At 34.7% G+C, this 15435-nt stretch overlaps 1 protein-coding gene across 12 annotated transcripts in view; it reads left to right on the top strand.

Moving 5' to 3' along the window:
• The window catches only part of Ralyl (RALY RNA binding protein-like), a 791470-nt gene that overhangs the window by 632672 nt on the left and 143363 nt on the right, over positions 1 to 15435 (top strand). For all 12 annotated transcript variants that reach the window (XM_017590724.2, XM_063281532.1, XM_017590727.3 and 9 more), the window contains one exon: positions 10076 to 10108. In XM_017590724.2, coding sequence (XP_017446213.1) covers positions 10076 to 10108 — 33 coding nt within the window. The remainder of the gene's footprint in view (positions 1 to 10075; positions 10109 to 15435) is intronic.

Genomic DNA, 15435 nt, shown 5'->3' with positions numbered 1-15435 from the left:
AAATAAACACATTTAAAAATTAAAGATCATAATATTATGAAATAAAGAGCAAATATTTGATTCCTTTAGACAACTAAAGGTAGGGAGGTAGGTATTTGCAAACTGCAACAAAAGGAACTGAGATTTCCAATATAGAAACTCAGACTAAAAAAAAAAAAAAAAAAAAAAAAAGAAACTCAGACTAATCTTGTCACGAGCAAGAAGACAACAACATGATTAAGCAAATGCACACAAAATGTGCTGTTTTAAAATATTCTATCAAAAAATAATCACAACCTCATCTGAATGAATCTTATATGCTTTGTTAAGAGAGGGAGAGAGTGGGGCTGGGGATTTAGCTCAGTGGTAGAGCGCTTGCCTAGGAAGCGCAAGGCCCTGGGTTCGGTCCCCAGCTCCGAAAAAAAAGAACCAAAAAAAAAAAAAAAAGAGAGGGAGAGAGTAATGTTTACCCTGGGCTCTACAGCGTGTGAGAAAGTAGGATATACTTGGAAAGCATAGGATGAAAAGTATTAGAATATGGATGCATGAAGAAGGGAGATATTGGCTGTTCTTACATCTTACGATGTCCTGAGGACACATCTAGTAGTGACCACCATTCATGTGTGCCATAACTTAGCATGACTAGTCAGTACATGACTGCATAAAATTGCACCGAATAATATTTTATCTTCAAATACAGAACAATGACAAATGGCAGAACAGTCGGACTGAGAATCGAGATCTATAACTGGATAACTCAGTGACTGATGCTCTGCTATCACAGATGGCACTCTAGGTAGATGGAGTTGATCTGAAGGATTTATTAGCCATTAGCAAGCAACTAACAATAGCTAAAAGAGACAGCATAGAAGTCCCTCGCTTGCTCTCTGCATACCTCTCTGTTATGTCCTAAGCTCAGAACACTGATAAAAGAAAATGCCCTATTGTAAACAATTGAATTCGAAAGTACTTTTTTGTTTAGGAAATTATTTTGCCTCATTTAGTAAAAATGTCTGCACAGCTGTGTGCATGACTTCCACTGTGTAACAGTGATGAACATGCTAGGGTCACATTGGAGAAAAAGCGAGCCACAGAACTGCCTTGGTCAAATAGGCTTCCCATTCCCAGTGAAAACCCCTGACGTATCAGATAAAGTATTTTAAGCCTCCCAAGAGAATCTTACAAGGGATAATGATCTTTCTTGCCAGGAGGTACTTCTGAACTCTCGTTTCCTTTCTTACTATAGTTACATCCTCTGGCAGATTATGAAAGAACATTACAGACTGTCCAAGAGATATGAACCCTGCAGCCTCAATTTCCAGTGAGGCAAAAGTCATGGCTGTAAGTGTAAAAGCCTCACTGAGATCCTTCGCTGATCCCACAGCCATCTATTATTCTTCCCCTGGGGACAGCAGTGCAGATGGTGGTAACTGCAAATGAAGCTTTCCAAGAGGCCTGATGGTAGCCCTCAGCTGAGATTTCAATTGGGTATGAAAGCCTTTGAAAATGGTATTACAGGAGGAGAGGGCAAAGCTACTTTTTATTCCAAAGAAATTGAATCCACAAGAGAGATATTCTACCCCAGCAGTGAACAAGCTTGGTTTTCTTTAGAATTGCAGGTTAGTTTGGCTACTTAATGGTCAACAAATAAATACAGGAAAAGTACACAAATAGGCTGAAATATTAAGTCATGCTGTCTGGGTAAATCATGCTCTGTGTTTTCCTACTTTTAAAATCTGAAGAAAGATAAACAATGTTAATTTGTACTTTGTTCTTTATTAGCTAGAAATGACAATGATGGAAACTTTGTAAACAAGAGGGTTCTAAAGGTTAAATGTGTTAAAATGCCACTTTCCATATTCAAAACGTTCTTTATAACACAGAAGAGACTAAATAATGTGCATTCTTACGTTCATGTTGGCACATGGTTTGTAAATCTGCTATTCTAGAGAATCTGAACACTCCTTCATTTTGTATCCCTAAATAAAAATTTGTGCTCTCTTTCAATACGATATCAGTAAATACATATTTAGACACCATTCCTTTTCTACTCTCCCTCACTGCTGCAGCAGACATAGGTTAATTACAACCCTCTCACATCCTCTAGTTTTAGAGTTCTTGTCAACACACTGCTCTTAGAAGCCATCATCAATTAATCAGAGCTGACAAGAAAATTAGAGCTTCTTTGACCTCCTAGCTCTAGAGCTTGCCAGTTCTCAAGGAGACGGTTGCACATGTTTGCAGTGTCCTAGACAATCCACTCAGTCCAACCCAAACCCATCTTCGCCACCAATTTCTCGGGTTGTTGAGAATACATGACTAAACTAGGAATAATCCCTGCAATTCATGTCAACACTATGCCCTTGTAGGGAGCCACAGCTAGAGAAATAATGTGGTTGGTACAAGAGTCAACTGTGTACCTATGCCAAGCTTTTTTACTATTGCATTTTGAACTTCCACTCAAATAAGCAACAAGATGAACAGTGTATGGGCAGAGGAAAGTCAATGCATGCCTTATTTCATGCTGTATATTAAAGAAACTTTTTCCCCTAAAGAGACTTTTGTTCTTCAAAATGATTATCTCCTAGCTATGAAGTTCTAGATAGCAAGTGCCAGATCATGAGGCTATTTTGTGTTTTGTGTTGTTTCAAGAGAGTTAACACAAATTCCAACTTTCAGCATTTCACAGCAAACTCATCTACAATTACACATGAGTTCTTTTTCTAGTCACTCGAAGAATTTTATCTTTTTGAAAATTACATTAGCAGTAAAGGAATGTCTAAGCAGACTTACCAATATGTTGTATGTTAATATACAAAATATACAAGATGGAAGAAATTAAAAATTATTTTGCAAGTGTTAATCTTTTTATAGGGCATCACTGTTTGCTCACAGTTCATCACTTACAAGAAAAAAACTTGTTGCAGTCAATGCCTTGAAATGAAGAAGGTGTCCTGTGAGCTACATGTATTATAATACACAAGATATATTTTACCTATCAAAATGTAAGCCTTTTCATCCTCAAAAAACTTTAATATGTTAAATTATTCCACAATTAACAAATGATCAGCTAAAGAATAATTCAGAGTGACCTGGACACCACTGTCTTCCTTATGAGATGCGCTTGACTGAAGATCAGCCCGGGTGGTAATTTTGTCTTTTTTCATTTTCATAGAGCATCAAAGAGTAGTAAAGCATATTGTACTGTCTTTGGAGTAAGTCCTGTGATTGTCCAGATTTACAACGTGGACTTATCAGTCTACTTATTCTTTATTTAATAGAATATATATATATATTTATATATATTTAATAGAATATATATAGATATATATATAGATATAGATATATCTCAAAACAGGCCTGTGAACTAAGTTTATCATTATTTTTATTATCTGAATGAGAGTACTGAACCACAACAACTCTTTTACTTTTCCAATAACACAGTAAGAAGGAAATTTGGCAAATGGATTTTCAAAATAAATTCTTCAGTCATGTACTAAGTGCTTGCTAAATACGCACTGGGCCTGGCCTGTCATTGCTAAAGGGAATGGATCAAATAAGAGCAAACAGTATTGTTACTTGGCATTTGAACTATAAGATCGCATAACTACAAAATTTTATTTGTTCATATTCACAGAATGCATTTTGTAGATATGTTTGCCTAAACTGTTTTAGCTTCCTAGAAAAATAATAATATTTTTAATTGTTTGAAGTTGTGTCTGTAAAACCACAATAAAACAGTAAGAAGTCAAACACCACCTAAACAATGAGCAGTCTTGTCACTATGGCTAATGCTCAAATCATATACAGAGATAGTAAAACACAGAAAGACGAAGAGTTACACTGGCTATAGACTGTGAGCGAACTCGTTTATTTTAAGGACTTTGACTTTTAGTCTATACATACAGGACAAGGTCAGGAATGGCAAAGTAGTGAAAGTTCACTGACAAACCATTCTTGTAATTCTCTAATGAAGAATATGTTATACACAATGGCAGATGCTTGTAATCCATGTATTTAGGATGCTGAAGCAGGAGAATAATGACTTCAAGGCCAGCCTGTAGGATAAAATAACACCCTGCTTCAGAAAACTAAACAAATAAAGTCATAATTATGGTACTTAAACTCTAGGAAGCTCATTCTTTTTAGGGGGTATGGTCTTAACAGGTATGAGTAAGAATGTTAGGATGCTGCCATCATAGTCAGAAAGCAAACTGTTGTGACTTACCCTAAGACTTCCAAGAACTAAGAGATGTGACATATGTGTATTTGGACAAAAGAAGGCAGGTCTAGGAGTAGATGTTGTTGCTCCAAAGAATATTGAAGGATGAAAGTCTCCACGATGCTTTTCTAAACATTCATATGAATAACATTCATATTATTTTGAGAGTGAATATTGAAACCAGAGATCTAAGAGAAGGATTGGAGAATAAACAAGGGAGAGAAAAACAAGAGAACATGAACTTCACTTTGAACTTAAGAAGTTAGAAGCTCTTATCAAACATTTGGTGTGAGCTCACAGTCATGTCAGAAGTGAACAATACAAGACACAAATCTCAGAATCTTTGAAGTTTGAAGATGGCATTTGACAACAATTGTGGTTTCTCAACGGAGCACAGAACATCCATTGAAAAGACGCAACAGTGAAGTAGTGCTGTGTTACTAAGCCAAACAGTGGACTAGAGAGGTCTGCAGGGCAGCTCACCACACAGAACTACAGGTGGAACTGTAGAGGCTGAACTGAATTCAACTCTCTATCACTTATTGACTGTGCAACCATGAGAGGAGGTACATGCTTATAATCTTTACTCTGTTTCTTCCAGTAGATAGTAATAATTACCTCAAAGGTCAGTAGCATCTTTAAATGAATGAGTGATGATGAAACATTTTGAATAATGAGTGGCCTTTATTAAATATAAATTAGTTTATGGTTAGGTGTAATTGTAATTTCATTAATTCTCTATTCTATTTTACAATTTCCTACTTCTTTCTCCTAATGCCTACAGTGCATTTATTTTATTCTACTGCTAAATTCTCTTGGGTTCTGCATGAAGTATTATTAAATTCACTACCTATTTCTTGGGAAAACTAAATCTTAGAAAAGATAAAATCAATCCATTTCTTCACAAAACAATTACTTTATAAAAACTCATAGGCAAGTTCTCTCTGGGCATATCACAATGTACAACTAAGCACTAAATTGTGAAACAATTTTTTTCTCTGAAGAATAATTCTTATTTCTTTTTCTTTTGTATTGTTTCTTCAAGTTTCAGGAAGAAAATAAGCTTGTTATACCCTTGGGTAGTTAGTTGTGTTTAGTGTTGGCAATCTGTCTTTAACCATAAACCTGTACACAACATCCCAGCAGCAGCAGGAATTCAGATAGTCCTCTAAGCACTCAATCTCTAACTATTTATAATAGAAACATGAATTGGTAAGAATGTATGTCATATAATTGGGTACCATAAGTGTAGATGACATTTCTTACATTCAAGACTAGAGACTTTAATTCAAGATAATGACCTATAACTGAGTGTGAGGTACCAAAGCAGAAAACCATTCCACATGAGCTGCTGTGACATTATCTGCAGTGTCTTCACACAGAAGTTAGAATCTATGGGATAGGACGTCTAATAGGTAATAATATCATTCCTATTTGGTACAAAGATCAGATTTAACCGGGATCGACAAAAAGATAAGCATTAAACTGCTACCAGTTTCTTTTCTCAGCTGAAAAAAATTAGTGTTTTTCCAGCATAATGTATCTCCAAGTTTACTTTTAATATATTAAAGTTGTTCCAAGACTGTGTCCAGATAAAATCTATGAATATTGGCAACTCAAAGATTAACGTGGGAAAAGAAGTTAGATTAAAATAAACTTTACACATCATCCATGGGGGAGAGATCATAAATGGCATTTTGCTATAGAACTAGACCATCAAAGGCACCAAAGAAAACCTGAAACATGATTATCTGCAAAGCAAGTAGACCTTTACAATTTGGTGAGTTCTTCAGTAAGAAATGGGTTAAAGAAGATGATGAACGTCTGGGATGGGTCATGTGCACATTAGGGAGGCACTGAAAAGTTCTGTCATCATCCAGCGCTATGAAAATTGTCAAGAAAGATGAGGATATGAAGTTCCTGGAGGAAATTGTCACTGAGATTTAGAAACAGAGAAGCAATTCAAATTACTATTACTTTCTGAAGCAGGGAGAAATCTTGCTATATATTAAAATTCCCGTGTCTATTTCTGTGAAAAATTGTTTCTCTTTCCTTCTGGAAAGATAATTATATAGAATGAGTAGTGCTTTTTTTTCTATAAAGGACATGTAGCAAATACTACAAGATTGTGGACATGGCATATCTGCTCCAACTTTTTAATATGTTGCCATTGCACAAACATATCTTTGAACACTAAGACAAATACCCAGAGTTATGTTCCCAGGAGGTCTTTCTAAAGACATTGAATTTGACATCATATATTAATTTCAGCAGACAAAAACTATCATTTTCTTTTTGAATTTTTACCATATAAAATATAAAAGTATTCTTAGTCTATGACTAAAAATAAAATTTATAAAATATAAATTTTTACAATGAGTAATATTTGGTTTTAGATTAAAATTGACAACAACCTTGGTTATAAAATAACCATCAGAACTCTCAATCTGATAATATTTTAAAAACTCTGACTTCCTTCCTGAAAGCTTTTATGAAACATTTGATTGATACATTCATTATTTTTCTTGTTGCTGTGACAAATACTCAATAGAAGTTTCAGAAAAGAATTCACAGTTTGAGGGTATAGTCCCTCATGGCAGGAATATGAGGTAACTTGTCATCCTTCACGAGGAGTCAGGAAGCACACAGTGAAGCATACTAATATTCAGTTAAGATTCGTTTTATTCAGTCTAAGACTCTAAGCCATAGAGTGCTAATGTCTGACTTTATATTGTGTTCACCAACTTCACCTCAATCTAGATATTTATTAAATGTCACATCCAGAGATTTACCTCTTCAGTGAATCTTGACTCTGTCAATTTGATAATTAGTATTAGCAATTACAGGGGAATAGTCAAATGAGTGAAGTAGTAGGAAAAGAAGGACACTGAGCTAGATAATCAGACCAAAAATAGTAGCAATGAGGGGCAGCAAGATAACATGCATCCTTGCATGTCCCAATGAAACAGCTGCATATCTGGAATTTTCCAAAACAAACAAACAAACAAACAAACAAACAAAACAAAACAAAACAAAAAAACAAAAAACAAACAAAAAAACCATTAAGAACATTTAATCAATAATCCTGATTTGGAACGTTTTTCAACTTAGCTTTTGGGTAGTGTCGAGTAAATGAGCACTGGAAGCTTTGATTTTATTTGAGTTATCTATGACATTCTTTTTTATCATTAAGTATTCCATTTGCTTACATCTCAAATGATATCCTACTTCCCTGTTACCCTTTGTAAACCCCCATCCTACATCTGCCCTCTCCTCCCTCCATCCTCTATAAAAGTGCTCCTCCACCCAACCTCTGATGCCCCACCTTTCCAGCATCCCCCTATGCTGCGGCATCAAACCTCCATTGGACCAATGGCCTCCCCTCCCACTGATGTCAGAAAAGGCAATTCTCTGCTACCTATTTATCTGGAGCCATGGATCCCTACCTGTATACTCCTTGGATGGTGGTCTAGTTCCTGGGAACACTGGGGGGTCTGGCCAGCTGCTGTTTTTCCTATCAGATTGCAAACCTCCTAAGCTCCTCCAATACTTCTGCCAGCTCCCCCTCCAGGCTCCATGAGCTCAGTCTGATGGTTGCCTTTAAGCATCCACATCTGCATCGGTCAATTGCTGGCTGAACATTCCAAGGAGCAGTCATACCAGGTTCTTGTCAGCAAGTGACTCTTGGCCAGGGCAACAGTGTTGGGTTCAGTGTCTGCAGACAGGATGGATCCACAGGTGGGGCATCTATGATGTTCTTAAATAATGCAGTTCAGTGAAATTCGTAAATGATGGTATAGAAGCTAAAGAATTTCACCTCACACAGGCAGATTGCACACTCACGATGAACATCATTGCATTAAAATTATTGACTAAAATTGGAGAATCAATCCAATTATTGCCCATATGTCCTATGTTTCTCAGTTTTATTAAATGGAAAAAAAACAGGTCTAATTAAAAAAATCTTCTGTGTCATTATTCATTTTCACAATTTCCCTCTGTGACTGTTGACTTATCAATAACACAAATGTACAAGAAACCAAACAAATAAAAGAAGCTTACTAGTTTACCCAGAGGTATAAATAAGAATACTTAAAATTCACAAAATGTTAAAGACTACATAAATACACACCTCAAAACCCTTAACAACCACTGGTGTTTGAATCTGCTTGTTTCTTGGTGGTCACGTAGGGGAATTGCTATGGCTCTTGCTTTTTACAGCCTCCTCTCTGCTGTGACATCATGGTCTGTGTCAAGAGTTCATTCAGCTTCTATTCATGATGGACTGGGATTTATATCTACAGGTCATGTTTTGATACATTCAAAAGGAAATAGAGGCAAACTACTGACATGGTCTGTCTAATTCTGTCTAATACTCATGCGGTCATTTATTTCTGTTAACAACCAGAATATAGAAAAATAACATTTATTCGGTGAATAATCAACTTTCCTGTCATTTCCTTATAATCACTTTTATAATGAGGATTTGTAGACGTGAAAAAACTGTGTAGCCAGTGAAATACCCAGCTTATAAATTCAATCCCTGTAACCAATACTAACATGAGCCTAGTGGCACCCTCTTGCAATCTCAGTGCTTAGGAAGCAAAAACAAAAGGGTTCCCTATGTTTGCTGACCTGCCACCGTAGTCTGCTCATTGAATTCTCTGCCAATGATGAAATTTCTCTGAAAGAAAGAAAGAAAGAAAGAAAGAAAGAAAGAAAGAAAGAAAGAAAGAGAGAGAGAAAGAAAGAAGAAGGAAGGAAGGAAGGAAGGAAGGAAAAAAGGAAGGAAGGAAGGAAGGAAGGAAGGAAAGAAAGAAGGAAGGAAGGAAGGAAGAAAGAAAGAAAGAAAGGAAGAAGGAAGGGAGGGAGGAAGGAAGACAAGGAGGGAGGGGAGGAAAAAAGGAAGGGAGGAAAGAAGGGAGGGAGGAAGGGAGCGAGGAAGGAAGGGAGGAGAGGAAAAAAGAAAGTGGCTGGCTCCTGAATAGGGTTGTCTGTGGTTGTCCTCTGGCTTCCATGAATATGAACATGAAATTCCAGTATTTACTTAAAATATTTCATTCACTATTGGCCTAATTTAGCTCATAATTGCCTAAGAAATTTATAAGAAAAATACATACCTGCTTTAAATCTCCTCGAGTGTTAATTCAGGAATACCTAACAAACTGTTTTATAAAAAATCTAGAGATGTGTAAAATCAGAAAAATAGCTTAAAGAGGGTCTGTACCATTTCTGGATGACAAGAATTTGCTGCAGAAGCCTTTAAAGGAGATTTCCAGAGACATCACAACTAAGTAGCCTTGGGATATTTGTTCTCTCGGAGGTACAGGAAACACTATGCTTTTGAGGGGAGGGAGAGAAGCATAATCTGAGGCATGACATCACCACTCCTCCCAAAGAGTCGCCCCTAAAAGTGATTGAGTATGATGCCTCCGTCCTTTCTCACTACAGCTATTTCCTCTGTAAATAAATTACTCAGCTAATATCCATCCAAACTTACTATAGATTGTTTTACTATTACAACTAAAAGTAGATATGTTAAAACTTCTAGGAATGAATTGCCACTGTTAACACAGTAACTGGATGCAGAGTATACCTACAGTTTGACTTTCACCCTTACTGAGAGAATGTCTTTAAATGTTGCATTCCAGACTGAGGCCTTGACTTTATTTAGCTTGCCAACCCAACTAGAACATGAATAATTATATATATATATATATATATATGTATATATATATATATTCTTATATATAATTTTACTATTATAAAACATTTCCATCAAAGCCAGTACAATATTTTATTATATGCATATAAAATCAATGTTTGAATGTTTAGCAAATTACTATATTAAAATAATATTTTTATATTCTTTAGGCTTGAATCAAAGGAGCCATTCCTGTCTGTTGGGTAAGTCTATATATTTTAAATACAAATGTTTAAATTAAAATTAAAATGGACTTTATAAATGATATTTCTAGGCATCTAGCATCATATGTAAAACAATAGTCTCATTTTCTGAAAGAAAATCCTACCTTTGTTCCATAAACATTTTACTGAAATACTCCTGAAACTGTTTTGTTATTTTGTGCATTCAGTTAACTGATGCATAAGGATACCTCTATGTCCTACAAAATTGTTCAAGTTATGATGAATATTCTTTTCATCCAGCAAAGAGAGGCTCACATTGATTTTGGAAATTCCTTAAAGCCAGAGATTTGCCATTCCTAGCATTCATACCTATTTGTACTATTCCTTTAAATAGATTTTACTTAGTATTTTCCTTCCCTTCTGAGGTTCTTCATAACCACTATAGATTGTGTTTTCTTTTCTTTTCTGCACCCTATTCCTCTAAATCTCTCAACTCACAGCTTTTGTGACTAATAGAAGACTTAAGCCAGATCAAGCTAAAGTATTGCTTGCCTCTGGTGAGGTATTGTGTTAGCCATGCTGTATGCTCCAATAATGATACAATGTTGGTAATCAGAAGCATATAGTATTCCTAGGCTGTTAGAATTAAGAGTAAGCCATGTTATATCTCTTCTGATGTGCTGAATACTCATTTGCTAATATTTGCAAATATCCTATAAAGGGGCTTGCCATGTTGAGCATTATGGTGGATATATTAAAAAGGAGAAAACTCTTGTCTTCTAACAATTGATTTAGAGAAATGTCACAGGCTACAGCCACTGTTCTCATGCTTGGTGGTTAGACACCTGTGATAGAAATAGACTATGAAATACTCAGATCAACTTTTTTCAAAAATTACTTTGTTCACTGTTCTAGAGTATTTCTGTTATCCAATGAACAAGCTGGTTCTCAATGCTCTTCCATTCATCAAAAGCTTTTCAGTGAGTCTTTCACCTCTTGAAAATCAAAATGATTGTTAGGGAAGGTGAAAAATTGGAATAGATGGATATATTGGAGATTTTTTATGTAAAATGAAAGATCAAGTTGGTCTGATAATAAAAAAAAAATCACTGCCGAGTACTGATGTCCTGCTTTGATCATCAGCCCCATTGTTAAAAATCTCCTACCACAAAGCAGTCTTACTGAAATGCATGCATGTCTGCCCTCCAGTCAAGAGTACAGAAATAGGTTTGCTTCATGTCTCACTTAATAATATTCCTTTGCAGCCTTTTCACTTCTCATTATTCTTATATGGATCCATCTTTCTATTGTACACCTTTAAGAGATCCAAAGTATTCTTTGTTTTAAGATTATCAAGACTTTAGTGCTCAATATTTCTGCAAGGAGACTAAATTCCCCATAATATGCATACTGTAAAACCCAGCAAATGCTCGAGGTGAGAACATTAGCATGATGTGAACTCTGCCTTTCAGTTTTCTTCATGGGTCTCAAAGTTAAATGTTTCTGCTGTTGAATATTCTTACTTATAAATAATTATCTCAATTTCTCCATAAGATAATTATTTTACATAATATTGTACTAAAGTGTACGTATATCTCTCCTTTGATACATTATAACAGGATTTCATAAACAAGGTGCTTGCAAACTCAAGAGACACCAGAAAGTTTATAAAAACCATGTTCAGATTTATTTATTTAATTAATGCATAGTCACAAAGTTAAAAAGCAAGTCTAGAGTTGATAAATTGGTTGACACATGAGTATGCAATACTGAATTTGCCCCACATATATTTCATTTGCTCTTAATAAAATCCAGGTAAATTATATTAACTAAAAAGATTCTAAATATTGCATATTTTGTCTATCATTTGTTAATATATAAAAAATTGTCAATATGTGTTCACAAAAGTTATCTTGACTCTCTTATTCTCTGCTAGTTCCTGCTAGCTGCATTCATTTAGACAATTTCTTAAACTTTCATGCATCAGGTTCCAATATGCAAACTGGAGATTATTCAAGATATTTGAATTAAACAGGTAATACTATTCGTGGCACATGGGAAAGGTTCACAAATGTCAGCTTTTCTTAAAAGTTCTCTTAAAAAAAATTAGGTATCATTACAATAGTTCAGTTAGTAACATTATATATGTGTGTGTTTGTGTGTTTGATATATATGATATATATTTGTAATAGTTGTTTGATTCACCTGTACAAACCCAAAGCCATAAAAGAAATGTATGTGCATATATATACTCACATAATATGCATAAATAATATAAATTCATAATTAATATCTCTTGATATCATTTTTAAATAAAACAACATTATTACTCATTTCTCTTTCTTTACAAGGTTAAATGACTGATATTTAATCATCTTTGGAATATTAAATTTTAGAAAACTTAATTAAACTTGGCTTTCAAATACTTCATTTTATAAGACATTAAGTAAATAGTGATCATAGGAAAGAAACTTAGAGAAGACAAGAATGAAGTTTGTTTTTAGAGCAGTAAGAACAAAGTAATTGTCCCCAGTCTAAGACAAAATTTTCTTAAACACAGTCTTGACCTTATACACATTCCCACTCTCTTCTAATTTAACATGAATATGTAAGGGAAAGGTCTGTCTTGGTATGTGAAGGTTGAGGTTCACAGAATAGGGAGACAATGGTCTTTCAAGAAAATCAATGAATTTCCCTCAGGTACAAGCACCGTTATTGTTGGCACTTGTAGATCCTTAGCCTCTTTAAAGTGCATGCATTAGAGGAAGAAAATTGTCCTTTTGAAATATTTTCTAATACTTTCCAGTACAAAGTGGACATTTCTAAAAGAGTTCAAATATGAGACAGTGTATTAAGCTTCCAACTAATGAGTTTTTCCATGAGTATCTTTATTTTGAGGATTATCATTAGATGAGGAAAATTCTCTATCCTTATTTCACTGTTTGAGAATAATTTCTAAAGCTATGAGCAATTTAAAAGTTATAGACACACACACACACACACACACACACACACACACACACATATATATATATATATATATATATATATATATATATATATATATATCAGTAAAAACTATAGTAGCATTGCTCAGGTTTAGTTGGGAAACTTACAAGAATACATCAAAGATAAAAATACCCAATTTGTATCCCTTTTATATCATAGGCTGTATGAGTGAGGTACTCAATGTCAATTATACCTGGACCTCTGAGTCCAGTAGGATGTATGAGAGCTGTTTTACTATGTCTAAAAAGAAGAGCCAAATGACAAGGAAATGGGAGAATTCACTCCACAGTCAAAACTAGAAGCTAGTAGCTAGGTTTCATTAAATGATGCTCCTTGCAAATAGTCTTGCATTAAAAGAACCCAGGTAAACCTTGAAATTCTTACTGAGTACAAGAATTGTCATATTATTCCAAGTCTTACAGGCAGCCATAGATTATAGGTATTATACATCATGATAATAATAAATAATGAATAATAAATACTAATAATACTAATAATAAATACCACTAATGTTATAAATAACATTAAATACAAAATAAATACTAAAAATAAATAATAAATAATAAACTGCATAATACTAGTGCTACATGAGTTCAAACTCTGTGAACTGTTTTTCTTGATCTGTGTACAGTCTTGACATTTCTTGATGGGTCACTTGGAAAACCAGTGAAACTCTTCTGTAAATCTGTGTTTCATACTATGGTAATCTATAACTCATATGATTATGACCAATAAGATCTACCACACATGCTCAGAACAAAATTTGACACATAGTAAACAGGAAATAAATACCAGTTTCTTTTTAATATTTTATAAAATTATAAATTATCAATGAAGAGTTAAGTTTTACTGAATCATAGAAACTCTAAGTGAGAAAATTCAAGTGTCTTAATATAACAGAAGGGCAGAGATGAGGGTAAATTATGGGAAGAGAAGTTCAACCAAGAATAAAATCAGCATGGAGTTTTTCACTGACTGTTCATAGTGTGGATAAGGTCTCTGAGGGTTGATTGAAGGAAAACCCAACCAATAGCATAATGAGATGAAGACAATTCCAGAACAAATATATTGGATTTATGTATAGTATGGAGTGTCATATTAAACCCTTTATAATAGAAACATGGACAGTAGAAAACAATGCTGATTTCAGGTTTTAACCAAGGCTCAGCATAATGTACAATAGACTTATACAAATGTCTGCTAATCATTTTATAATTGATTAGTTTACCAATTTTGAATTTAAAACTTTAAACTATTGACTAGAGTAGTAGGAAAAATTTTTCAAGACACAAATTGAAGCTACACTCATGTGTAAGATCAGATAGCATTGTGTTAAGAATGGCATTCCTGGAGAAAATGTCGTATAGGTAGCAACAAAAAGAAGTTGTTGTGCCAAACCCAGCATATATGAGCAAGGTTGACAGGTCCACAAAAAGACAGATGAAGCCAAAGGTGAATGGAAATTATACCCAAAGAGTGAACAGTTCATCCAATAGGTGATTGGACTCATCGTACTCTGCACAATCACAGGCTTGCCTTCTTGGTTTAGCCAAAGTTGGTTGTCATAGGACCACTTAGAGCTAACTCCCGTACTTTAGACATGACTTGAAAATATGTATGATAAAAGCAAATGATGTAACAATGATGGAATTGTTTTCCTTGAGAACATCATAATAAGTAAGTATCAAAATAGCAATATCTTCCGTTCTTGGTTGGCCTGTATCAGGCCATGGTAACAGTCTGAGCTATGATCCAGCTGCACAACAGATACTCAGAGAAGGTTATTAAGATATGGTCCATAAGCTTTAAACATGACCATCTTGAATCACTGCTGGGCAACTCAATGCTTATCTTTTTATAGTGTGGTTTTACTTTTCTATACATCTCCAAGGAAAACAGAATAAGAGATAAAGCCAATTTCCTCTCCTTTAAAAAGTCCATTTTTGTTGTTTTATAGACTCAAACAACACCACCACAGAATTAATGATTTCTTTAGCAACTTTCCTGGCTTTGTTCCTTCCCAGGCCCTGCAGGCTACTTCTCTAGAGAGTACACAACGTTTCTGCAGTGTTATTTGTGTCATCTAATGCAGTTGTGCTTTCAGGCCTGATGCTCCAACTGTAATTTTAATTTATCAACCTGCCACTCAGTGAAATGCTGTAGAAACATTTGAAAGCTTAAACCCATCATTTATTTCTGCACCTGTCAATGACACTCTTCTGTACTTGTCAAAATCATTTAAACTGCACCATGATGGCATATAAAATATTACCAATAAATTGGGTAATCAATCATGTGTGCATATTGTGACAGAAGTGTCTTGAAAACATGGGCCCCAGGACCCATTTTTAAGTTAC

This window comes from Rattus norvegicus, chromosome 2 (genome assembly GCF_036323735.1).
Source record: "Rattus norvegicus strain BN/NHsdMcwi chromosome 2, GRCr8, whole genome shotgun sequence".
In the NCBI taxonomy this organism is placed as follows: Eukaryota; Metazoa; Chordata; class Mammalia; order Rodentia; family Muridae; genus Rattus; species Rattus norvegicus.
Note: the sequence above shows the minus strand (reverse complement) of the source record. Positions and strands in the feature narration are given on the sequence as shown.